At 43.8% G+C, this 26,816-nt stretch overlaps 1 protein-coding gene across 1 annotated transcript; it reads right to left on the reverse strand.

Annotated features, from left to right (window-relative positions):
* Positions 1 to 21,832: 21,832 nt before the first annotated feature.
* On the reverse strand, positions 21,833 to 22,543 carry Ascl1 (achaete-scute family bHLH transcription factor 1). The gene has a single exon (XM_035450728.1). The coding sequence runs from the start codon at positions 22,541 to 22,543 to the stop codon at positions 21,833 to 21,835; it is 711 nt and encodes a 236-aa protein (XP_035306619.1).
* Between the last annotated feature and the right edge of the window lie 4,273 nt (positions 22,544 to 26,816).

Consider the following 26,816-nt stretch of genomic DNA (forward strand, 5'->3'; position numbering starts at 1 on the left):
GGATTCATCACATATATCACACATTAGATCCCATACGGGTCTGCCAGGTCCTCTAGCACAAGGCAATGATGAAATTGATTGTTTATTAATAGGAACTGTGTTGGAGGCCTCAGAATTTCATAAAAAACACCATTGAATAGCAAAGGTTTAAAAAAGGATTTTCTAGCACTTGGCAACAAGCTAAAGAAATAGTAAAAAAAAAAAAAAAAGTCCTACTTGTTCTTTCTATAACCTAACTCCTTTACTAGTAGGTAGTAACCCTAAAGGTATACATAGAAATGAAATTTGACAAATGGATGTGATTCACTTTGTAGAATTTGGAAAATTAAAATATGTGCACATATAATAAACACATTTTCAGGATTTCAATGGGCAACTGCTCTGAGCTCTGACAGGGCTGATTCTGTTACTACACACCTATTAGAGTTAGTGGCTATTATGGATATACCTGCACAAATAAAAACTGGTAATGCTCCAGCATGTGTCTCCAGTAAATTGAAACATATTTTTTTTAATATTGTAACATACAGCATGTTACTGGTATACCGCACAATCCTACAAGACAAGCAGTTGTTGAGAGATCTAATCCCACTTTAAAGGAAATGCTCTATAAGCAGTCAGAGGGGACTAAGACCCCCAAAAACAGATTACATAATGCTTTACTAACCTTAAACTTTCTTAATGCTAATGAAAAAGGAAAAACAGTCTCACAGAAAGACATTGGACAATAGAAAAAAAAACTTCTGAGCTAAATCAGCCAGTGTATTTCAAGGATGTATTGACCTCAGTATGGAAACCAGGATATGTGTTACCTTGCAGTAGGGGTTCCGCCTCTGTTTCTACAGGAGAAGAAAAGCGTTAGATACTATCAAAGTTGATCAAGATCTGATTTGAGCAGGAGAAACCTCTTAATGAAGAAAGATAATAGGTCATCCACCAAGGTATATCCTGAATTGTATGGAGACCTCACAAAGGTATTGGGAGTATTCTGTTCTTGTCATTACAGGAAAACAGAAAACACCCAGCTTCTAGAAGCCAAAAGACATTGGACATGTAGATGCCTAAAGAAGAAAGGATAGCTATCCAGAAAGAACCATCAAACAAAGAAGAATGTGACTTATGGTACCAATATCTATTCTTGTTGAAATCTTTCTATATAATAGAGTCTTTATCTTCTTACTTCCTAGTACTCTGCTAGTCCCAATTCTTGTAAAACCAATGCTGGCTTCGGAGTTGGATTTGGCTTTCCTTCTCTAAATTCAAGCATATTGTTTAAGTAAAATTCAGAGTTTCTGTCTTATATCAAGAAGCCAGTTGGTGTAAGATGGAGGGAAATAAAATCTAGGGACTATTATTTATCAAAATTCTAATCTCTCTAAAATCCTAATTTCTCTCATACTTATTCTCATCCTTATCGTTACCTATCCCAGTATGCATAGCTATGAAAGTTTAACTTTCTGTGTTAATATTAATGTTTAAGTCTTCCACAATGAACAATAATGTTTCCTAACAGCAATCATTGAAGTCTCTCAAAAGAAGATGGGGCCCCATTTCATCAATTCAAGTTGATTCAACTTGTTGTCTCTGAACTAGTAAACTTCACTCCAAGACTGGTTTCAGACTAGCTAGCTGAAATGGTGCACCCTCTTATAAGACTCTGGCCAGAGCTTCAGATAAGAACTCAGTCAAGCATCTCCTGCCACTCAGACACTAGCTACGAATGTTACAGCTAGTCCTCTCAAGATTTTTCATTGCGGTTTTTTGTTTGTTTGTTTGTTTGTTTTTTGCTACAGGATCCCATAGAGTCACCGTCACCCAATTTCATCAGGAAATACTTCTAAGAGAAACAACACCCCCTTTCCCTACAGTTGACATAGGGTATTTTGGGTTTTTTTCCTCTTGTTGCCGAAAAAGGGATAATTATCACCTGCTTTAGGGTTGGTTTTAAATTGTAGGGTTGCGTGTGTAAGGTGATGGTTAGACTCAGATATCTCTTATAGAAGTTTAGGGGTATGGATGGGAAGGGAATGGGTAGGATAGGATATAGGCAGATTAACTAATTTTAACAACTATTAGCTATAGATAAATTGTTAGATTCTTGTATGTTGACTAAGTAAGGTCTTCTTTCTGTTTACGATGTTTTGCACACAAATAATAAACTATATGTATATGTTCTGTATATTGATACAATTTAGGATATTTATCATATTACACTTTACAGTTTTACCTCTAGTCAAGACAATTTCAGTTCTGTCTCTGTCATTGATATAGTTACATTTTTTGACGTCATCATCCTTGCTAAATTATGTTGGGAAGCTTCCGCCATTGAACAATTATATTTCTAAGAATTACAGATTATAGTTACCCATGCTTTTTGAGGTTAGTCAGACATAGATATTTTGATCTTCAAACACTTCAAAGACCTGCAGAAATGGCATTTAAATGTGTTAATATTAGCATTCCGTTGGGATGAGACACAATTGCTCCTGACAGCACTGAGCTATTCCTGAGAGTATGTTGTGCACTGATGACACTCCATCAGGAGTTCATCCTCTCCTTGACTACTGGCCTCTTGGGCAAAGAACTGCCCCCACCTCGACTGCTGACCTTCCACATGTTATCCTAACTGAACTTGTAGTAGATAAACTTAAAGAAGACTTCTGAACCCTGCCAAATCACATTAAGACAGTTTTTCAATTTCCCTGCTTCTGAGACAATCCATCTGATACTTTAGGCCTTGCCCAAAGCTGGTTGCCCCAACATTTCTGTGAAACCTTGGGTGACTGTTCAGGTAGACTGCTGTTTATGTCTTTGCTTGCACTTTTGGAAATCACATGCTTGCACTTCCAGCCTACCCTAGTATTGTTACTTTTTTCCTCAGGTCTTCGATGAGGTTAAAGACTAGACAATCATAGCAATATCCTCTCTTATCTTAGACAAGATTTAGACTTTCTAGAATTGGACTTCTGTCAGAGTAATCTCTGTCATGCCTTTACTCTGATACTGGATACATATACTGGACATGTAGTATATATCTATTGATTAATGTTGCTCTTGCTGATCATAGGTTTTAATTTGTGTATGTTTACCTTTCCTTTTCCTGGAGTACACTTAACATTTGTTATCGTTGTATATACTTTTTGCGTCAGGCTTAAAACCTTCTTCTTTAGACTAAAAGGGGAATTGTAGGCATCTGGTCTATGGACCTGAAACCGCAGCCACGCCCCTTGGGTGTGTCTTCAGGCAGACAAAGGGGAAAGAGAGGAGCTTGAGGTGTGGCTTTCCTTTGTGTGCTCTTTTTGATGGGTCAGTGGATCAGGTAGGAAGAGCAGGGAAATACTCTGGGCAGTTCTTTGCATTTTTCTGTATAATTGTCCCAAATAAACATCCATTTATCATTTATCTTGGGTCTAGTAATATAATTACATCCTTGCTTTCAGCTGGACCATTTTGGAGGTCATTTTAGTAATATGCATGGAAGTTAAAATATATATGCTCAGTCGGTTGAAGTGGTGCACACCTTTAATCCCAGCACTTGGGAGGCAGAGGCAGGTGGCTCTCTATGAGTTTGAGGACAGTCTGGTCTATAGAGAAAATTCCAGGACAGCCAAGGATACACAGAAAAACCCTGTCTCAAAAAAAGAAAAGAAAAGGAAAACCACCAACAAAACAATATATGTCTTATAAGCCAGTGACTTCACCTTCAATGACTACCTTAAAGATAAATCACAGATGTATGGCTAGACAACATACAGAGGAGGTGTTTGCTTGAATAGGTAGCAATAATGTTTCTTGGAGACACAATTACTATAGAAACTAGATACAACTTTTGAAGTTTTCTGTATCTGTTTTCATTAAGTTTGATCTGTTTATATTACCCTAATACAGTAGTTCTCAACCTTCCTAATGCTGTGACCCTTTAATATAGCTCCTCATGTTGTGGTAACCCTATCCATAAAATTATTTTCCTTGCTACTTTATAACTTCATAATGTAAATATCTCATAGGAAGGATGACTGATATGCCACCCCTGTGAAATTGTCCTTTGACACACAAAGTACTCTCCACCTACAGGTTGAGAACTGCTGCCCTAATACATATATAAGACACAAGTTTACTATATTGTTTGTTTTTTTAAAGATAGATTTAGAATAGCATTTAAATGTGACACCACATACACTTTTTGTGTTTTTTAATCTTTTATTCATTTTACATACTAACCATAGTTCCACCACCTCATCCTCCCCCCTACTTACCCCCAACACATGTACTTTGACATTTGGTACATACACACACACACACACACACACACACACACACACATTAGATTTTTTTGAAAGTGCAGTTTAGTCTAATTGTATTCTTTAGACTATTTTTATTAGTTCTTTGAGAATTTTATATTCTGCACTTTGATCATATTTGCTGGACTTCCCCCACCTTTTGCTTAGCATGATCATCAGAAGGTCCATCCATTTCCCTGCAAATATATTCACTGTAAATTCTTATTTTTCAACTGTTATTTGTTTCTGTTTATGTGTAAGTGCTTTCACAAGTCACTTTAGAAGGGCCTGACAAATATGCTGAAGATGTATTGTTTTAGCGGCCCATGTTTCCCTGCTCCGGTGACAGCTTTAGCATCTCCAGGGCGGCCCGAATGTGCCTGTACTCCCCCATGCTCTGTGTTGTCATTGTTCTCCCTTGCATGGCCAGTGCTGTGCAGACCTTAACTGTGCCCTTGGTGGCGTTTACTTAGCTTGACAGCATTAATTGTAAGATTGCTTACTTCGGTCACAAACAGCTCCTGGCAAGGTTGCAGTAGGATTGACTCTCTTGTTCTAGATCAACTTTGACTGCATGGAAGAAACACCCCCAAAACTCTGAGAATCCTGGCTGCATAGGTACTACCCCAGACCAAAAAGTCAGATTCTCTGGAAATGGAACCAGGTCTTTATATCTTTGTGATTCCCAGGGTCTTTCAGCACCTTGAGCTTGAGCACCATGCCTCTGGTATGTAATGAACTCACCACCAGCTAGCAGAGTAACTGAAAGCCAATTAGTTTTAAAGCACATGACAGGACCAAAGGACTCAGACCACCAGGGCCATTGATCTAGGCAGAAGGCTTCCTCTTCAGACAGATGCTGGGGTGATGTTTTCCGCAGGTTACTGCCAGATAACACTGGCCAGTGAGCTTCATACTGCAGCCTGCCTTTAAGCCCCTTTCCATGGTAATGCTGCTTCTGCTTAATGGGTTCTGTGTTTTCCTTTTACATAGTTAGTGCACCAAGAATATGTTTGTGCCTCTAATTTTGTTGGTTATTTCATCTCTCTAGAATAGAAATCTGAACACAGGGGGCTTCAGCATCTTCCCTAAGTAGTACCAGAGCATAAAAGGATGCCACACAAGAGGTGGTATAGCTGCACACAATTGCAAACCAGATAGAAGAGAGCTGCTAGATTGCTCATACTCCAACCTTCTCAGTGCTCTGAGGACAACAGTCTAGAGAAGAGAAGAAACCAACTAACTAGTGGCTGATAGTACTAGACCCTTCCCTGGCCACCCTGCACCCCACTACGGCATCCTTTCACCTTCCTAAGCAAGTTTCTTATCCCAAGTGCCCCAAACCTGTTATAGCCTTGAAGGTAGCCTTTGTTTCTGCCTGAGACTTTCAAACACTCACTTCACTTTTACAGGACATTATTCACACATTGGGGAATCCAGTTTGAGATTTGAAAATAACCACTAAGTGATCCACAGAATCTGAGCCTAGAAACCACATGGAAAGGTTGCATTTTAAACCAGCTTTTTTTTTTAATGATTTGTTTTTTTGTTTTGTTTTGTTTTCCCTAATTTGGGCAGGAATAAAGAAGCTGTGAGATCTAGGCTTTGAATTGTGTAAATGGGCCCACTGCTCCCCACACTTCTCAGCAAGATAAGACCCAAATGGCATTTTCAGAAGAGCCTGGCTATCTCTCCAGCAATCCGGCTCCTATGCAGGCCCCTTGGTAACAGCCTGGCAAATCCGCAGAAGGAATGCAACTATACGGTTTGTGTGTGGACTGAGGAGTTAGTATGGCTTCCAAATTGCCTAGCAGGTCATTAATCATAGGCCAAGATAGGCCATCACAGCAGTCCAGAGTAAAAGCACTCTGCATAATGCCAGTGAAATCATGTTTAACATGCAGCTTTTGGCGGCACAGATATGGAGGGGGCGAGGGAAGGAAAAAATCATTCCTCTTTTAGGAAAGAAAACTTCTACTTATCTTTGATTTGCATTCAGTCCTCCCTCAATAGTCCTTAAGCCTGTTATTTAATTCATTTTGGTGCCAAGGTTCATCACAAAGCAAAAACTCTAAGCGAGACCTATGCAGTCTGTGACCTCCAACCCCCCCGTCTTTTCTTGTCAGTTCTATGTCATTTGTGCAGTTGAACTCCACCAATTTGAAATGCTGACCTCTTCCATAGACAACCGTATTCTCCTTCAGTGAAAGAAAAGCCCTGGGCCGACAAACCACTCAAGCGGGAGATGGCAAGAAAAGAGAAAAGTGGTTGACTCGTAAATCAATTTCCACAGCCCACCCAAAACCCACACACACATTGAATTTGTATAAAATTTTTAAAAATTGCTGAATGGGTTGATGAAGAAGAGGCCCCCAAGAACAACTAAAAAAAATATGAATTGGAGTCAGAAAGAACGGAAGCAGGGACTCTGCTCCCAGTGAGCTAGAACAGTGTGGAGGCCCCTCTTTCTTTACACCTGGGCTCTCTGAGGTTGTTTGAAAAGAAAAGTTGAAAATAAAATGCAGAATAAAGTTCCTTGTCACTACCGAAGACAACAAAAGAGAAGGGTTTGCAGGGAACTGGAAAAAACAGGACTTAAGTCATTGAGCCTAAGAGCTGAAACTATAAGACCCAGGTCATAGGTAAGTATTGTGTGTACCTTGAGCACATGAACAAGTATTTCCCATTGATGGGCTTAAAATATAGAACTTATCTTATCCAACAATGTATAGATTTATGTAACCATTTTTAATACTGTCTATCATCACTATTCAACTGTAGAGGTTTTCCAGTCATTGGCAAACATCAGTCATATACACTGATATTTCATGAAAATCTACATGCAGACACTGGGGACATAAAATACAGTCCTCTCCCCAAATGTCTAACAACTTAGTGTGCAAATAAAATATAAAATCTATCGTTTACAGTGGAAAAACTGCGGGAATGGAAATGAGTCTCTCCCTTAACACACGAGTCTGGTTTCTCTAATCTTTCCTTCCTGCGTCCCCTTTGTTCTCACTACTAGGATTGACTGCAATGAGAAGACATTTTTTTAACTGAGACTGAATTTTGCTAAAGAATATTCTTTCTGTTTCCTAGACCTCCCGCCTCGAAAGAGTTAAAAAGAATAGTTCTCTTCTTGTGCTGGGAAGTTGAGTTTCCCCATTATGAGGCACACTCTAATGAACTCTTTTATTTCAGCTACTTTCAAGATTCATGAAACATTGTTAGACAATTAATTAATGAGGATTCACAGACTGTTATAGCTGAGTGAGATAAAGCATCATGGAGTTTCAGGCTCCTTTTCTTAAGGGGTATTGTTCTCCAAGCTACAAAATGCTCATTGTAACTCCTGGTGGCCACTACGACATTCTCTCCCTTTCTCTCTCTCTCTCTCTCTCTCTCTCTCTCTCTCTCTCTCTCTCTCTCTCTCTCTCTCTCTCTCTCTCTGTCCCTCTCCCTCTCATTTTCTCAGACTATCAAGTAAAAGTGGTGATAGAAGTTTGTCTGAATTTGAAACCCAGTTCCAAGTTGTTTTGCTTTGACCATTTCTTTCTCCTAGAGCATAAAAGAAGGAAGAACTCTAAAGAAGTTAGGCAGTGTCATCAAAAGGAAATAAATAACAACAAAGCAGATGCATGCATCAGGGGGAATGGGACTAACTTGTTTAAATGGAATCAAGGGATAATTCCTAGAGGAAATACTGTTTGAGACACCAAATCAGCAAAGGGACTATTTACATGCAAAGATACAGGAGGAGGAGAAACAAAAAATGTTTGCTATTTCTAGAGTCAAAGGCCTATCAAAATGTGTGGAGATCATGGGGAGAGCTGTAGGTAGACAGAAGCTGGTGCATGAAAGCACTTCTCAGTCACTCATTAGAATGAGAACTCTGAGATCCGGTGCCATGTTTGTCTAGTCAGCATTACCTCTGATGTTATTTAGGATTGCAAGAGTTCCATAAAATCAAAGACTGAGAAAAGCAGAAACTATTGTGGCCAATGAGGGAACTGTGAAAGTGTCTAAAATAAGAGATGTAATAATATTTGGTTCCACTTTGGTAGCACTCACAGGGTCTGTATATTATTTTCAAAGCACTCTGGCAGCCACAATGTAACAGGTAGATGGGAGAGTGACAAGAATCAGGACACTAAGTAAGAGGCAGAGGTCCCAGGAGAATTGATAACTTCCTGAACAAAAGTAGAAGTGATAGGGTTCAGAATGCAGGAGCTGAATGTAAGTGACCTAAAAATGCCTAGAAACAGAAAAGTAAATTATTCTCAAACAATACATTTTCTGTGCTTTAAATTAAATGCTAATGATATTTTCTTCAAATTCTAGATAACTTCATTGACATATATCTTTAAATATAAAATCTGATGCCTATAATCATTAATCTAGGTTAGAGAACAATTTTGAGACCTCACACAAAAACCTTTGGACTTGATGTGTACTGGAAAATGGATGAAGAAAATGACAAATGACTTGGGTTTCTGGTTGAAAATGTTACATGGATGGCAATACACAACCAGATTTGAAAAGCAAATTAGGCATGTTCTTGCAATAAACATCTGTCTTCAGAGCCAATTGGCTATTAACAAGGGTTGGATTAAGACTTTTAGAAACCCTAGGAATAAGAAAATAGGAAGACTTGTTAATATTTATTGCTTTGGTTTTGTTTGGCCAACATCTGAATAACCCTCCTCGGCTATTAGCAAAGTTCGGGTATCCATTTTCCCCACCTCACTTACATCTACACTATAACCTGCAATGAAATCCAACCCTGCCTAGATATGGGCATGATGGCTAGTGGGACAAAGGAGCAGGGATGAGGAGAAGCCATCATTGTTGTGATGGCATGCAGGGCTATGGCAATCATCCAGGTTCTGGATGGTGACACCATTAGCATCCAGTGCCTAGGCCTGGGGATAGTGTTCATGCAAACCTTGATGTCCAGAGACAAGAGGTAGCAGAGACTGTAACCTGATCTGAGTAGTTTGGGCAACAGATAGTTTGGGCTGCCTTGTGCCTCATTTTTTAAGGCCCATGCTCCATCCCTGGATTTAGTATGTTTGATAATTCTGTAAAGTAGTCAAAGCTCTTTTTTTATTTTAGGACTAGAATTGCTCTTTCTTGTGACTAATTTTTTTAAGTCTGTTTTTCCCCATTTGTACATCAGTTGTAGTTCACCAATCATCTTCACACTTTTCTGATGGCTTTGTGTGTGTTTATACATCTTCCCAACAGGTGATGAAAATGGGGCTATGTGAGGATAAGCAGCCTCTTCAGGTCAACACTAGGTTTCTTTGATAAAAATAGAAAATGCCATTTTCCTATGCCAAGCAGGCAGAGGTCTTTTTATTACCGTCGTGCTCATTGGTTTACTTGTGAATTAAACAAATCACTTCTCTTCACAGCCAGTGGAGGAAAGGGCTCTGCTAATCCTTACCAGCGTCTTGACATTTTTTCTGGCCTCTTTTATTCCTGTCCAGGTGGCTTTATTTTTCATTTGAAAATGTCATCACCACGTCATTAGCAATGTGCTGTTACCTGACAGTAGGAAGGCTCATCCCCAGGCCATATGGCTGAGTTGAATCTACATGGTCACGGTGTAATCCCGTTGAAATGGCTTCCCTTTGCAATCAAAACCGAATTTCACACTCTAGCAAGATGGGGACAGCTCTTGTCTTCCCAGGAGTAATATAGATCTCCCCAGGCAGCCAAGGCCAATGGAAATGGCTTTCTTCTCTAGGCTAGCAGCATGTGGGGGCCAGGGCTAGGAGGTCAACTTGAATGGGAAGAGGTGGGGGGGATCACTAGGGGAATCAGAATCTAAAGCAATTCTCTCCATTCAGTTCCTATGGATAACCATCAGGGATGGTCATCCCAAGAAACTTGCAGAAACAAATGTATGAAATATATATGTAAACTTTATGGCATAGGTGGCTTTTCTAAATTACTGAAAGCTGTCATTTCTAGAGTTGGTTATTTGGTATATTCTCCCACACACAAAGGTTGTAATGAATAGCTGCCCATCCACTGATTTCTATTAAAGCCCCTAGTTGCTTAAAAGTCTGAGAAATTTTAGCAAAGCTCTCCCATGCTAGCCACCAGTGTGAGAATCACCAATAATAGTAAATGTAACCCCAAATTCAATGTCTCTAGTGACATAAGACAAGCTGAATAAGAGTGAGATAACTCTTTTCCTTGTTTATCACATTTGTTGTGGTGGTGGTTTGGTATTTTATTGTATATTAAAACTTTTGTGTCACTTTAGGACATTCTCATAGATGTACACATTGGGCATATTTGCTTTTTAAAAAATAAACAAACACCAATTGTCAATATTTGTTTGTTTGTTTAAAGACTGGCAATATGCAACAATGTCCATGGAAGTTGACACACACACTGCTGATGAAATCATAATTGATTCAACCTTTCTGAATTCCATGGGAGAAAATAAATCCAATTTTCTCTGATAATGCAGTTTTCTTCTTATAGATTTGTCCTGAGAACAGAATCATGAACATTCAAAACTGTTTATAAAAACATTTGTGTGTTGAACATAGCAAAAGAGGAAAAGAAGCCTTTGCGAAAATACACAGGGGGCTAAAATGTCACCCACATTCATCACCATTTAAAGTTACCTTATAGAAAACAAAAGGTCCATAAATATATGATTTCTAGAATTTGAATTTCTGTCTTATTATACCACCTGTGAGGGATGGAGTCAGCATGTATTTTCCGCTGCTGTATTTTGGTGGCTTAGAACAGAATCTGAGAAAGTGTTTGGGGATTTAGTAATGAAATCAATAAACAATAATGATAGTTTTGTCCTATCTTATTGTATTTTATTTTCTATATTAAAAATGGATGAATGGATGAATGAATAAAAGAATCAATGAAAACATAGCCTCTGGGGTAAAAGTTAACAACTGAATTGTGACTTACATCTGTGGAGAGAGGGAAATTCATTTTCTCCAATCGAGTGGCACTAGGTATATCAACCACTCCAGACAGCTGGCATTCAGAAGTTGTTGCCTAACATATAATGGACTCCATAGGGTTTTTTGTGTGTGCTTTTATTTAGTTATAGTTTGGTTGTTTTATTGGGGTGGGTGTTTATTTTGTTTTCTTGGTTTTGGGGAGTTCTGTTTTTATATTGGGGTTTTGTTTGTTTTTGGAGAAAGAACTAAAATTGGGTGTATAGGATGGGTGAGCAGATCTGGAAGGATTTAGAGAAGGGGAGGATATGATCAACATATTTAAGTTTAAAATTGTTTTTAAATAATCAAAACTATTGTAATAAAAATTCTTTGGAATTACATATGATTTTGAAACCATGCAAATAATTATGTGAACCAGTATTTTAAAAGTTTCAACTAATTTCATACATTTGTCATTATTTAAAAAAATTCTGCAAAAATACTGTCTGCTATCTGTGCAAACTTAGCTGATTGTTTTTCCTCATAAGCAAGTACCCAGAACTATATCAGAATTAGCAGATTTGTCATTTTTAGATGATCTCTGTAACAAATGAGCTACTCACAGAAGTAAATACCCTGCATAGATGTCACCCAGTAAATGTCCCTAATTTATGTGTCTAGTGAAGCAGAGTAACTTGCTGAGGGTGTAAAGGACATAAGTCAGACATCGTTGGGTTACTTCAGCAGAAGAAAGTGGTTTAGAGAAGCAAGGTGCTTGTTTCTACTGCTTCCAAGTGATATATCCTCCAAGGAGTGGCATTGCTCCAGAAGTGAAGGTATGAGTATGTTCTGAGCCCTAAAGCTGAACTGGCCCAGCTTGGTCTTCTCAGGGCTAAAAAACATTTGGTCATGGTGGTTTTTCGTGGGTTTTGAATGCAAAGAACTCGATACTAGTTTGCATGGCCCATGATCGGTATGGTTTTTGAACTCTGGTATCCACTTGAGCTGTCCTAGCTCAGATGCTTGTGTGGGGGAGACCAGGGTCTTGCTCATCAGATCAGTCCATATTTCAGACATTACTATATAATCTGAGAGCATATTTGCATAAGCACCCTCTTGTCTCTCTGTCCCTCCGTCATTTGGGCCAGTGGTCTATGAGATGATGGTTGTGACTCTGAAGGCAAAGATGTTTTCCTAGAGAAAGAGGAAAGAGAAAAACGTCAGACAGACCAAGATGTCTGGAAACTGAAGCATCACACAGAGAACTGGTATAAAACTGAGAAGCTGAAAAACTTAGGCACAATTAAGCATATTTGATTAGATGGTAACTTTTTTAACCTTTTCTGTCTTAATTGGTATTTGGAAACTGAAACAGCTAATCAGTAGGTGGAATCAGAAACAGATCCTGATGCCAGTTCTGGAGTTTAGGAACCAAATCTAAAAGATTTTACCATGATTCAATGGGATTCATGATTATCTCCTAAATCTCTATGTATGGTTTTCTGATGCTTCCTCCTGATGCCTGTGGAGGGCATCTGTAATCTGACCCACTCTAAAATGTGAAGAGGATACCAAAAGATCCTGAGAGGGAGCAAAAGTAGCACTTGGTTCAAATGTCTGGTGCTCATTTTCTCCTACCAAAGTAGTCGCTTCATGGGGTTTCAATTTTGTCTTCCATGAAATGGTTGACAATGATCCACCTGCCTCACTATGGAAAAGTAAGCAGCAAACAACAGCCACTGCTCTTGCAGGAAGTTGATAACTGACACTTGTCTTGGAAGCACATAGGAGTCTATGTAATACTCAGAACACAGTCTCTGCTTTAACTTGAACAGCGTCAGCAGTGTGAACATCACAGAAGCCTGTAACATTCCCTGTAACTCAGCTGTAGTTCAGTGTGTGTTTTTATAGATGTTGTTGCATGCATGCATGGAATATGCTTTCTTAATACATAAAAATAAAAGACTGGCTCCTATTTCATTTTCAACGGACTTTTTTGAACATCTACAATAATTTCACATTAAACACTTTCACACAGTTTATTTTATTCTGCTTTCACCACAGTCCTAGCAAGCAGTTATTATTATCTCCACTTATGCAAATAAGAATTCATCTAGATAACTGATAACCAAACCCCTGGAATCCTAACTGGCTATCTTAATTCACAATCAAATATCTTTCACAACAAAATAATGTTTAAAGAAAATCACAATGGTCTTCTTAAAGAGTTCCTTCCTTCCTCCTTCCTTCCTTCCTTCCTTCCTTCCTTCCTTCCTTCCTTCCTTCTTTTTTGCCTTTCCCCTTCCTTCCTTCTTCCCTTCCTTTCACAAGCTCATGACAGTCAAGCATCCTGTGCCAAATCCTACTCTAAACTAGATGTTCTTAGTGTATTAGTTAGTGTCCTCACTGTTGTGACAAACCACCTGGTGGAAATAACATGAGGGAAGAGAGCTTTCTCTTGGCTCACAGTTTCATGGATCCAGTTGTGGCAAGGGGTACATGGTAGCAGGACTTACATATATCTGTGGCGACAGGAGCATGCTTGCTGCAAACAGGAAATATAGCTAGCTCAGAAGTAATAATGACCCATAACTCTCAAGGTCTACCCCTTAGGGTCCCTCTTTCTATCTTCTGATTCCTCCATGTCTCATAGGCTTCACAACCTCCTCAAACAGACCACCCACTGGGATTCAAACACATATTCCTGTGGTGGGGAAATTTACATTCAAATCATAACACCTGGTACTGTGCAGAAGATGGCTAAGCACATGCTTACATACAGGTAATGCCTTTAGGAGCACAGTGAATTGTATCTCTCCCTGCAGATTATGGTAGAAAGTCTACAGAATTTGGAGATGGGCAAGCCTGAGTTCAAAGTCTGTCTCTGCCACCACCTATAGCTATGTGACCATGGATAGCTATGTGACCATGTCATACTGCCTCTCTGACATACTATTTTTCATCTAAAAGGTAACTATAATAGATGCCACATGTTAGAATAATATACAGTCTTAAAGGTCTGCTCCAATTGTAAACAAGATGCCTGGAGAATATGGCCATTGACAGACATGGTGATTCATAATTTAATCCTAGCACTAGGAGGCAGAAGCAGGCAGATCTTTGTGAGTTCAAGGCTGGCCTGGTAGGAGATTGGGTACACAAAACAAATGAACAAAACAAAAGAAAAAGAATGTAGTCATGTGTGTATATTTTAGCCTTTCCCTTATAAAACAAATAAACAAAAGATGCTACCTTGCACCCATGGTGGGCAAGAGCTGTGTGCTTGCAGGACTACCTGTTGTGACCTCTCCCCCGGGATCCTTGAGCAGAAAGTGGAAGCTGAGGACATGTCCATGCACCTAAATTCTTAACAGAAACAACACTCCTGTAGACCCCCAGCTCTTCAGCTTTCAAATCCTTGCTCCTTTGGCTGGCGACTTCAAGGGGTGGAGGGCCAATTCGCCATGGCGGTTTGTGTGTGCAGCATGCCTGACAGGCTGGGAGAGGAAGGCGTTAATGTTTTCTGACAGGCGACCCCTAATTGTGGGAGCTTTTCTTCTGGGGTTTTCTGTGAAATTCTGACTTAGGCGAGCAGCATAACGAAGCGCTGGGGCATTGAGCAGGGCTTGCCCTACACTGAGCTGAAGAGCTGGGGGTGGGGTGGGGGTGGCCCAGGATTATTCATGAAGACTTTTCAGCTGGTTTTGTCTTTTAACTAACCTTTGAGTTTGATCAGAGGGCTGGCAGGCCTCTCTTTCGCCAAAGGCTCTGCTGGCACCTGGACAATGGAGACAGACTGTTTTTCTAGTAAAGAAAGATAGCTGGGGGAGGCCGAGCTGTGCGGACTCTCTGAGGGGAGGGGCACACGCCGCCTTTATTTCTGTCTGAATCTTCTGGATAGGGAAGGATGTTGACAGAATTCTCAACCCCCCAACACCGAGGTCACCCTCTGTCTGCTGCCTCTCCACTCTCAACAACTCTATCTCTGCCAGTGCACACAGTGGGCAGATTTTCCCATTGGAGTCTTCAGAGCCACGCTTTTCTGCAGCCGTCTTCCTTTGCTCTTTCTTCCCCTCCACATCCTCTCTTCTTCGAAGGGGTATATTGACTGACAGGGCTGCAATGTAGAAATGTTCGGTTATGCTGTTGAGATTTTACACCGGAAATGGTTTGGGGGGTGGAGGTGGAGAATAAGTGAATGGAGAAGGAAGGAAAAAGGAAGAGGGTGGGGTCGATGACAAGGACAGTTCCAGAAAGATGCAGCTGAAGTGCTTTGATCAGAAGAGCAGAAGGACTGACCATCCTGTGGGGTCTGGAATTGGAGCTAGGTCTCACTGCAGGGACAGGGGTGAGGGAGATGATTCCTAAGTTCCCTTGCTTCTCTGGCAGGTGGGGAGCTTTTGTCTACTGCATCCACATCCGGTGCCAGACAACCCAGACTCAGGGCCCAAACCTCTATGTGACACTTAAGAGAAAGTGACTCACTTAAAGAAGCGTGGGTTGGTGGCTTTCCCCCAGCTCATCCTCAAAATAGCCTTGATAGCCACTGCATCAAAGGCCGCTTTGTGAGCGGCTGGCCGCCTGCAGAGGGGCGCGCGCTGCCCGAGGTTCTGGGAGCGCGTCCCACTGGGCTCTGCAACCTCCAGTCGTCATTCTTAGTGCCCTTCTTCTTTCTCCCTCTCCCCCTCCTTTCTGTCCCTCTCCTCCTTCTCGCCTTGCTTCCGTCCAATCTCTCCTTTTCCCTTTCCCTCGCCCTACTGTCTACCTCCATTTCTTTGGTCTTGGTCTCACCTCCAACCTATTCCTCCTTTTCACAGCTCCCTTGATCCGGTCCCCAATCAGCTGTCCCTTCACCTGCCCCACCCCCACTCCCTTGGTCACTGTGTCCAGATCAGGTAGCCCTGCAAGTCTCCAGCGCACGCAGCTGACAGCGGACGCATGCCTGCAGCCAATCAACTCCCGGATGCGCTGCAGCTTGAATAAATCATTAAGCCCGACACGCGCTCAGGGCTAGCGCTGCACACTGCAACTTGCTTCCTGCCATTAACCTACACACCCTCTTTTGTAACAACCTAATCTTGCATACAAAGGAAGAACGCATATAACTTGGACCTGCACTAGAGCCCAGCCATTTTCGCACGCCTCAAGTAAAGAACGTTAGTGTCGGGAAACCCATTTACTTCCCTCCTTTTACCTCTGTAGCCTACAATTTCTGGGAGAAATCTGAAAATAGACACTTCTCGGCCTAATAGTGGAGGAGCGAAAAGTCAGAGACCTCAAAGCAGTAAGAACAGGGAAATACACGCAGTCACTGGCTTTAGTGTGTGAGAGCAGCGCCCTTAGCGTGTTGTTTTATTTTTTATTAAGTTGATTAAGACACGATTCCTAGAGTAATGACAATGAAGACCTAGAAATGCTGAGTGAATGTCATCATTGCCCATCTGCTTTTAAGTGGGAATGTGGGTGGCCCCACCTGCCTCAACCTTTGCTTACCTTACCTATGTCAGTACCATCTCCCTACGATGTTCCAAAAGACCAAGGGGGAAAGGTGGTGGTTGAAAGACAGCCTTTGGCAGCTCTGAGGCCCTCTCATTTGTTATCCATCCCTATTAAAGTTATTCTTACACTCTACTGTCATGAAATGTGTAACTAACTTCTTTTCCAAACTTGCAGTTAAAGTCATCGCTGGTCCAAAAGATGGAGTGATTTTCCAGAGATGGTGTTGAAGAGAGTTCATGTCAACCTTAGAAAGTTTCTTACTTGAAAACCCTGAAAAATCTTCCACAAAGCAATTCATCCATAAGCTCCTGAGGCATGATGGTTAAGAAGCAGTCAGGGGCAGCAGAAGACAACCGGTAAGGGATCCTTAAAGGAAGGAAGAGTTAATGATGGGGCAGAAATATATACCGGTGAGGGCAAGTGAGCTCAGAGAGGCAGCACTGCAGAGTGCAGTAACAACAGGAAGCTGCTGTCCATCACCTCTGAGCCTGCAAGAGTACTGAACATCAGCAAAAGCTGTGCCTGTGGCAGAAACAAGTTGACAAACTGTGGCCTTAGTCCAAGGAGCAGCCACTTCCACAGCAAGTAAGAGAATATGGTCACCCCAAACCATCTCCCCTCCTAATCTGCAGTCTTCTCCCTGGCCAAATGCAGCAGGAAAGCCAGAGAGCAGCAGAGCCTCTGGTGATGGGTTCTGTGTCAGCTTGTTGAGACACAAGGGCAGAAAAAGACAGAATAAATCTGGGTGTTAAAGGTAGCAGATGTGACACAGCAGTGGAAGGGAACATTGTGAACCACCCAGGTTCTCATCTCCAAGCAATTGTTTTCAGGGACCAAGGGAGGTGATAATGAACAAGATAGGTGAGGTCCCTGTCATTATGCACAGAGCTCACTACTGCATAAGGGCCAGTCACAACAAGCACACTATGAAGCAAACATACAGAATTTTCTCATGCATACCTAAATCCTAGGAAGAAAAAGAAGGGTAGGCGACAGAAGGTGAGTGACAGGTGGAAAGATGGGGTAATCTGGGAAAAATGAATCTTGTAGGAGTTATGCAAGCTGGAGTTTCTAAGAAAATTGCCTTTGACCTGCTTTAACTCTTAGAAATCATTCTGTGTGGGTTGTTGGTACAAATCCAGTGTGGACTGTGATTGAGACACATTGATTAGCCCCATGATAACTAGCTGGGAAGAACAAGCAGGCATATTTACACAGGGCCTGCAATTTCCACCATAAGGACATTTACTAGATCCCTTTAATGTACTTGCTATGGACACCAAGGAATTAGGTTGTTCCTTCCCAGTGGGTGTTCTAAGGTCCCTGTGGAAGGTAGACTGGAGATGCATGTCCTAGTCCCCCACCATCACCTCGCCCATGTCAGCCCTACTCTCCTTTGAAGTTCTAGGTAGAAGCAGAACACACACACACACACACACACACACACACACTTGTGTGTGTGTGTGTGTGTGTGTGTGTGTGTGTGTGTGTGTTCTTTTTTTTTTTTTTCCATTGTCTGATGGATTTACTCGAAAAGTTGAAAGACTACTGATTTGGGAGATGAGACACCTGACCCAGTAGCTATCCAGGCTTAGGAGTGGCTATGCAAACAGTTCCCCCCTCCCTTCCTCCCTCCCTCCCTCCCTCCCTCCCCCTCCTTCCTCCCTCCTCTCCCTCCCTCCTCCCTCCCTCCCCTCCCTCCCTCCCTCTCTTCTCCCCTCACCCCACTACACTTCCTAGCTTCCCCTCCCCTTTTGCAGACCAATTTCCAGCCTTAACTAGTGGTCTTGGTCTCCAAGACTGTTAACAGAATAGGTAAGATCTCTCAGTCAATAATGCAAACCAAGTCTTCCCCAGAGTGCCCCCCAGGGAAGGCTTAAAACGGAGCGGAGGGTGTGCGATTGCTGGCCACTGGGGTCTACATTTTGTATTTCGCTGACAGCCCTAAGTCCGCTGCGCAGCCAATGGGCAGTGGTGATTTATGGAGCTGGCTAATGCTGGCTGAATGCGGCCTGTCAGAGCACTGTGAATGGCTTCCCTTCGCTGCACAAGCCCCGGCTTTGTGTTGCTAAGCGATTAGAGCAGATGTAATGAGATTTTGCCCATTCCTAGCTTCGGCAAAATTGTGTGTGTGTGTGTGTGTGTGTGTGTGTGTGTGTGTGTGTGTGTGTGTGTATGTGTGTGTGTGTGTGTTTTGTGAATTTTTGGAGTTTGCCTTCACAGTGTGGCAAACAACCACTAACTTTGCCCAGAGTTTAACTGAGACTCCATGTTTCTCATTCAGTAGGGAGTAAAAGAACACCTGTCCTTGCAGGCTAAAGAAGGAAAAAAATCCCTTTTGTAGAGGTTGAAACATTATCCTAATGTTATATTCATAGCCATAAATGACTTGCAACACTTTCTTTGCATACCTTAAGCAGCTAAATCAAATGGAAAGGGAATGGAGGGTGGAGGGGAGTGCCTAGCACTGGTCTTCCAAATAATATAAAAACAAAGCAAGTACCACGGGAGCATTGCTTCCCCAAGTAAGCTCTAAACTGGCCCACTGCTGGCAGAAACTCCAATTATTTATGGCGATGGGGAATTTACTGATCCCCCCTTAATTACGCCCATCTCTGTGAAAGAGACTGAAGCCTCCATGTGCATTCTATAGAGGGTCATTTAGCAAAATGACATCAAACTCTGTGGCATGCTCCACACATAGTGCCTTTTAAAAATGGTTATTCTGTGCCACTAAATGGTATAGATATACCAACACAAACTAGATTTTTAACTCTGGAAGACGTGCGGGCTCCTTGCTCTTTGTTGGGTTTTGTAAGATGCATTTTGCGCCTGGTTTTCCGCTTGGCTGGAGACACGCAAACTGAATCTGCAAGTGATGCAGGCAGAGAGCAAGGAGCCTGCTAGAGGGCGAGTAGGATTCTAAGCACGTCCTTGGTAACTGACAAGAAGCAAGCCAGCCAAAACCCCACCAATTTCTTTTTGAATCTTGGTAATTGGGTACTTTTACACGCTGCTCACGCTATGGGGATAGAGCCACAGGCTTAGATGGGCTGGGGTCTCAAAGCGACCACACATTTGTACTACATTTACATATTCAAGTCCAATTCCTTCTGCAGGGAATTTTTATCATATGGGTGTTTTACTTCAACTAGGGATGGAAGGTATGTATATTGGGGGGAAATGTGTATATATTGAGGGGGGAGTATGTGCCTAGAAGTGAGAGTAAAGAGTCCACACTACCCCTAAAGTTTGTGAAGAGGGAGAACCATTCCATGCCTCAATTTTCAGCACTATCCTTCCAAGCCTTCCATCTCCCCACAGTGATAACCTCAAATGGGCTAAGAGGGGGAAAGGGGAGAGGAGCAGTATCCCTGCCCAGGTTATTATTATTTTTTCATGCATAATGTTTAGTAGGATGATGCAACTATGAATTGCTATCTATTTCCCTGCAAATTGTATACATGCATGGTGAGTAAAAGAGAAGGGGACCCCTCACACAACTGGAGTAGGACTGGCTGAACCACTTATCCCCCTCTGTTCTGGAACTGAGCACCCTTGGTGCCACCCTCCTTCTCCCCTCCCCCACTTTGGGTATTTTGGTAGCTTAGCCAGGAGTGTCAGAGCCAAAGAAGACGAGCTGGTCTTTCTCTCTCTTTCTCTCTCTTTATATAAAAAAGAAAAACAGTTTTATTACAAAACTAGTTTGTATAAAACAGGGTTATACATGTTTTTTGTAAGTTTGTAATAAAACAGTAAGGGAAAAAAGGCAGTGATAGAAATTTCCAAAAGGCAACCCATGGAAACCAACTGGCTGCCACTTTTCGTTTGGACAGTAGCTGCATAAACTTTGTTCTCCTTGAACAGTTTTTAATAACATTATTAATACATTAACAACGTTTCTATGAAGTAAGACACATTGGTGCTGAAGTCATTCTGGTGGCATTTAGATCTCACCTGTGAGGAGAGTTCTTTACAAAACCACACAAGGGAAATGGCAGTTGTAAGATGGACTACACATCTAAAGTATGCAGAGGTAATCGCATTACATGTTAAAGTATCAAGATATACACATTTTAAATCATTTGTACAAAACTTCTATAAATTTTTCTCTTTCTTATGTACAAAAATATCTTAATATATCCCCAAACTGGTTAGGATAGATACAAATAGATTTTTCTTATAATAAAAAAATTCACAAAGATTGGAAGCATTCTATGATGAAAACAGAAGCAAAGACAGTGGGAGAATTAGGGTTTGGGGAGGAGGCCACCAGGATAGGGGAAGGGTGTCCAAGAACTGAGTGTGGTATAGCGTAGCTGCTTCACTGCAGACGAATGCCCAAAGCTGACTGGGATGGAGCTTACTAAGGAAAGACGCCAACCCAGATCCCGAGGGCTAAGACTTGGTTTAGATGGAGGGCTGGGGGTGAAGGCACTGGCAAGTGCTTTCAACCCTGTTTGTTAGTGGTTGGCTGGGAGTAGCTAGAGGGTGTGTGTGGCTCTCTTGCTCTAGGAAAAGACCCCACTGCTTTTGCACACCACCTGTGACCAGTCACTCTTCTCTGTCTGAGAATGATTGGAGTGCAACGTTACTGTCTGGAGCCCAACCCTGTTTTAGGAGAACATTGCATCTTAGTCATTTGTCCCTGGAGGTTGGCCGTCTGGTTTGTTTGTTTTCTTTCTTCTTGTTTTCTTCCTCCCTCTCAATGTCCTTGGCGAGAAACACTAAAGACACAGGATCTGCTGTCGCTGCTCTGCAACAGAAACAAGAGAGGTTAGTGTGAATTTGGAGGGTAGTGGTAGAGGATGTGGAGGCTTGGGGACAGTCTGTCAGGTAAAACATCTCTTTGAACAAGTCAGTTCCAGTGCTCAGTACCTAGGGTCTTGGCACCTCACCTTTACTCTCCTCCTTTGGAAACTTGGGCAAGGCCACTTTCAGGGGTCAATACTGAAGCTAACGAACTAGGATTTGAAATAGACAAACTAACAGCGATAGCAACCCCTCCGAGTTCCTGGAGACAGCCCCTACCCTCTATGGACCCTCAAAAGGGGGAAAGGGGGCCAACGCCAAATGAAACCTACCTACTTCCAATGTCCATTTCCAGTAGGGCCGGACAGCTCCTCAGAACCAGTTGGTGAAGTCTAGCAGTTCCTGTTCCTCTGGACTGAGAGGGTCATAGGATCCCTCGTCGGAGGAGTAGGATGAGACCGGAGAACCCGCCATAGAGTTCATGTCATTGGAGTAGTTGGGGGAGATGGTGGGCGACAGGACGCCCGCCTGGAAGGCAGCGCTCACCGCGTCGTGTTCGTCCAGCAGCTGCTGCAGAGCTCGGATGTACTCGACCGCGGAGCGCAGCGTCTCCACCTTGCTCATCTTCTTGTTGGCAGCGCCATTGGGGACGTGCTCCCGGAGAGTGGCAAAGCCCAGGTTGACCAACTTGACCCTGTTGCGCTCGCGCTCGTTGCGGCGCGCCACGGCGGCGGGCTGCTGCTGCGGCAGGCTGTAGCCGAAGCCGCTGAAATTGAGCCGGCGTTTGCAGCGCATCAGTTCGGGAGAGGACGAGCGCTGGCGCTTGACCTGCTTGGCCGCTGACTTGTGACCGCCCCCTGAGGGCTGGCCGTCGGCCACTGGGCTCAGCTGCGGCGCCTGCTGCGGCTGCGGGGGCGGCTGCTGCTGCTGCTGCTGCTGCTGCTGCTGCTGTGCGCTCTGCGCTGCTGCTGCTGCTGCTGCCGCCGCCGCCGTAGCAAAGAAGCAGGCTGCAGGCGGCAGGAAAGGCTGCGGGGGCTGCGGCTGCTGGCCAGCTCCACTCTCCATCTTGCCAGAGCCCTCCATGCCCAGCCAAGGAGTCGCGGTCAAGAGCGCGAGGAGTTTGCGAGGTGCGCGAAGCGCTAGGGGGACGCGGGACTCAGAGGCACAATCAAAAGGGGCGAGGAAAAGGAAAGAGGAGGAACGGGCAGGGAGGAAAGTTAAAGGAGAAGAAACGCACAGAAGGCCGCAGAGTTCTCCAGCTGCGGCGGAGGAAAATGCCTAGGCGATCGTTTTTCCCTCGGAGCCGCCTCCTCCCTCCCCTCCTCCCGCCGCGGTTGGCTTCGGGAGCTTCGCGTGGCGCTCGCGTGTGCGGCCGCCGCCGGCGCCTTCTCGGTATTAAAAGAAAAAGGGAAAGGGAGAGCTGCAGCAAAAGTCAGTGCTGAGCGCGCTCTGCCGGGTCGCGCCGCTCAGGGGCTGAGCTCTCTTGCGCCCGGTCTCCCAGGCTCCAGCCTAGGTTGAGCCTGGTTCCGGGATTATTTGGATAACCCCCTTTCTTTCTAATTCCTCTTTTGCCGCTAATTCGCCCTCCCTGATCGGCTCCCAGCCGGTACGCCTTCCACGTTCCCTGGCCAGAAGTGAGAGTGCTGGGCGGCTGTGGTGCGGCCGCCTTTTCAATGGGACACCCAGCCCCACGCGCAGCCCTGGCCCCGCCTCGCCCCCCACCCCACTGCTGCAGCGGGCGGCTGCAGCCCCCACCCCCTCCTCTTCCCCCACCCCTCAGCTCCCTCCCTCCCTCCCTCCCTCCCCCCCCCTCCGGTTGCCCGCGCCCGCTCCTTGCAAACTCTCCATTCAGCCGGGTTTGTTGTTGCAGTGCGTGCGCCTGGCGCGTGCCGGACTCCCGGCTGAATAAACAGGCTTCGCGCTCGGGGCGGTGGCTCGGGGCGCCAGGGGGTGGCTCTAGAAATGGGGGCCTTCTTCTTCTTCTTCTTAAAAAGGGCAAATGGCTCCGGGATTTGGGGTGCCTAGGTGGGAAGTCTGGGTGGAGAGAGTGTCTTTGGGGTCTACCGAGGAGTTGGGAGAAAAATGCACGGAAGGAATTAGGCAGGAAAAAGTAGCAAAGGGACCTCATTGAGGTGGCAAGACTGGGGTTCTGTTTTTCCCCCCTTGTCTTCTCTCTACAGTCATTTTGGAAGATTATTTGGTGGCCCTAAAAAATAAAGCAGATTTGCAAATAGGTTTAGAAAGATGAAAAGGGCGAGACCGTGAGTAAAGAACTGGCCTCTGTATGAGAACTTGAGTTCTAGTCCCTGGAGTCCTCTCACTAGCCTTGGTGCTAGATAAGTTCTGCAGCCCTGTAAGGTTGTTTGGGGGTGGAGGGAGCACTGCTATCCTATCCTGCTTCAAGAAAAGGGTGCGCTGGACACAGCTCTCCAAGTGTGGAAAGGATAAAGACATGAACTGGTGCTTACCAGTTCTCTAAGAAGCTGAGGCAGGAGAATCATAAGTTGGAGGCTAGCTTGAACTATATAGTGAGATTCCCCCTCAGTTTAAAAAATGGTGTGTCAGGGGGCGCAGGTGGTCAGTGGTACAGGGAGTGTATACCGCGGAGTTCTTGGGGTTAGCTAATTCTGGCCCTCTGTAACACCTGCCAATCCTCAGAAGATGCTTTCTGGGTTGGCTGGGGAAAGGAGAGTGCTCCAGGATATTCCAAATCATTTGGAAAAGGAAGATGTGTGCATCGCAGCAGAATGGAGGGTGACTGAGTTTGGGCAAACGGAAAGTCTTTCCTCCTTGTCCGGCCCGGCCACAGAGGCCTTGGCGCAGCCTTCATCCCGCCCCAGGCGTGTGCCTGGCTGGCCGGTGGCAGGCGACTGGGAGCAGAGCCCGCTGGGGCTGGGGCCTTGTGCTGGCACCGCCAAAGAGAGGGAGGCGCCTGCAGCGGTCGCCCAACTGCTGGGTCAGTGCCTGCCCAGACGCCCTTTCTGGGCCCTAGGCCTGGCACTCTCTGTCCGAACCTAGTCCAGCTTAGAAACGCCACGCACTGCATGCAAAGGTCTCAGACTTCTCTGGTACACGCTAGGATAGACTCTGATCAGGTCTACATAGGCAGAAGCAAGCAGACAGCAATCGTCTGGTGGATTTGTTGAGAAGTTCTCAGGTTTGATCAAGGACAAGAGTGCAGTAATGACTATAGTGAAATTCCAAGATAATGGCTTCTAGTTATCATGGTTATTATTATTTTAATTATTATTGGAATTATTTTTCAGTGTCTCACTGCATAGTGGAAGCTGGCCTTGAGCTCTTAGCAATCTTCCTACCTTAGCTTTTCCAGGACTAAGATTATGAGCATTGGCCACAACCTTTGGCCAGGATAATTGCTTCTAGTTGACTTCTCTTTGTGGAGATAGGTCTTTCTAAAGGGTCCATGAGGATGTCCCAGAGAGATGTCCTAGACATGAGTGGCTAATGGAGAGTGTTCTCAGAGTAATAGTAGTACCATGTGGAGAAAGAGTGGACTTCCCAACCGAATTACACACCTCACCTTGGCTATCTTCTTGTAGAAGGACAGGTTTGGGGAGCACAGGCTGTAACCATGTCATCAGACCAATTCTGTAATTCTCACTCATACAGCCCATAGGCTCTACCATAGTTAGCTTATTGACTTATGGGAGTCTCATTTTCCTTACCTGTGATGTGCCTCCCCCCAACACACAGAGAAAAGCAGAGACAGTGGAATGAGACTGGGTTGGTGAGAAAGTAGTTCTCAAACACCTATTTAGGACATGAGTTGTGGGAAGGTGTGTAAGTCATCTTTCTATTGCAGCTAGGAAAGGCCTGGGGTGCTCTATGAAGAAGAGAAGTTTGTGTAAGCTCACAGTTTCAGAGGTTTTAGTCCCTGATCAATTGGCCCCTTTGTTCTGAACCTGTGTCAAATGGCATATCATCACTGAAATATATAAAATGGCAAAACTACACATATTATGGCCAGCGGGAAAGGTGGCAAAGGAAGAGTGCTGCTTGCTATTTTGTCAACTTGACACACAGACACATCTGTGAAGAAAGAATCTTCATTGATAAAAAGGCCTCTGTCAGATTGTCAATTCACACCGTCTATGGGAAATTTTTTTTGATTGATTAATGTGGAGGGGGCAGTGGTCCTAGGCAGATAGTCCTGGGTTGTATAAGAAAGAGGCTGAGCAAAACCACAAGGACCAAGCTAGTAAGCAGTGCTTCTTTGTGGTCTCTGCTTTGATTCCTGCCTGGAGTTCTTCTCGTCTTTCCCTCTTGATGAATCACAACTGTAAAAATGAAAGAAATCCTTTCCTTACCAATTTGCTTTAGGTTACGGTCTTTGTCGTAGCAATAGGCACCTAACTAATGCAGAAATTGGTACCAGCTACAATGCTGTGACAGACCTACTGTTTTCGAAGGATTTATAGAAGACTTTGGAACTTTGGGTTTGAGAAGCCATTGAGTGTTTAGAGCTTAATGCATTGTTGTGGGAGCTTGAAAGATAGGGATGCCAAAGGAGATGCAGATGATGGAGACCTGGCTTGTAAAATTTCATAGGGAAGCAAAGATGATTCATGTGCGATTTTGAATTAAGAATCCATGGCTCTGCTCAGCTGGGCCTGAAATATCAGCTGTGATTAACAAGAGGCCAGAAACACTAAAGGGAACTTCTGCTTTGCTGGGACAATCAATGCTGGCCATCAAAAGCTGGAGCCTAGAAATCAGCTGCAGCTAAGAAAAGACCAGTATCATCAAGGAATAAGCACCTGAGAAGTGTTTCCTTGGGAACAGCACAGGGAAGCTGTGGACCAGAGGGAGCCAAGGCTGCATATTAATGCTGACAACTGAAGATGGTAATGGGTAAGAGCCACCCAGGTTATACTGGTTTTGAATATTTGCAGGAGCCTTGAAGAGTGGCTAATGCTTGTACTGTAAGGTAGGACTGGAGTTCCTGGGTGAAGGTACAGCCTCACAGTAGAGATTCCAGTATATTGAAGATACCAGTAGCGTGAGATTACTGACAAGGATAGCAGCAGCTGTGGGGTGGAATCTATTTGAGCCTGTGAGACAGGTTTCATGTGTTGTGCATGGCAGAGCCAGAGAAGTGGGGCTGCTCAGGCTCTTTGGAGGCCAGAAGATTATGAGTGAGTCCCAGATGTTGGGCACTAAACTATTTTATACTACTGAAGTTTGCCTTTCTCTGATTTGATTATGATGATGGTACCCTGATTCTTCTTTCTTGAAGTAAGTATTTAACTTATTTTTTTTATTTTACAGGAGCCTACAGTTGAGAGACTTTGAACTTCTAAAGAGATGTTTAGGGGGAAGAGGTTACTGGTTGTTC

The sequence above is a fragment of the Cricetulus griseus genome (genome assembly GCF_003668045.3).
Source record: "Cricetulus griseus strain 17A/GY chromosome 1 unlocalized genomic scaffold, alternate assembly CriGri-PICRH-1.0 chr1_0, whole genome shotgun sequence".
Lineage (NCBI taxonomy): Eukaryota > Metazoa > Chordata > Mammalia > Rodentia > Cricetidae > Cricetulus > Cricetulus griseus.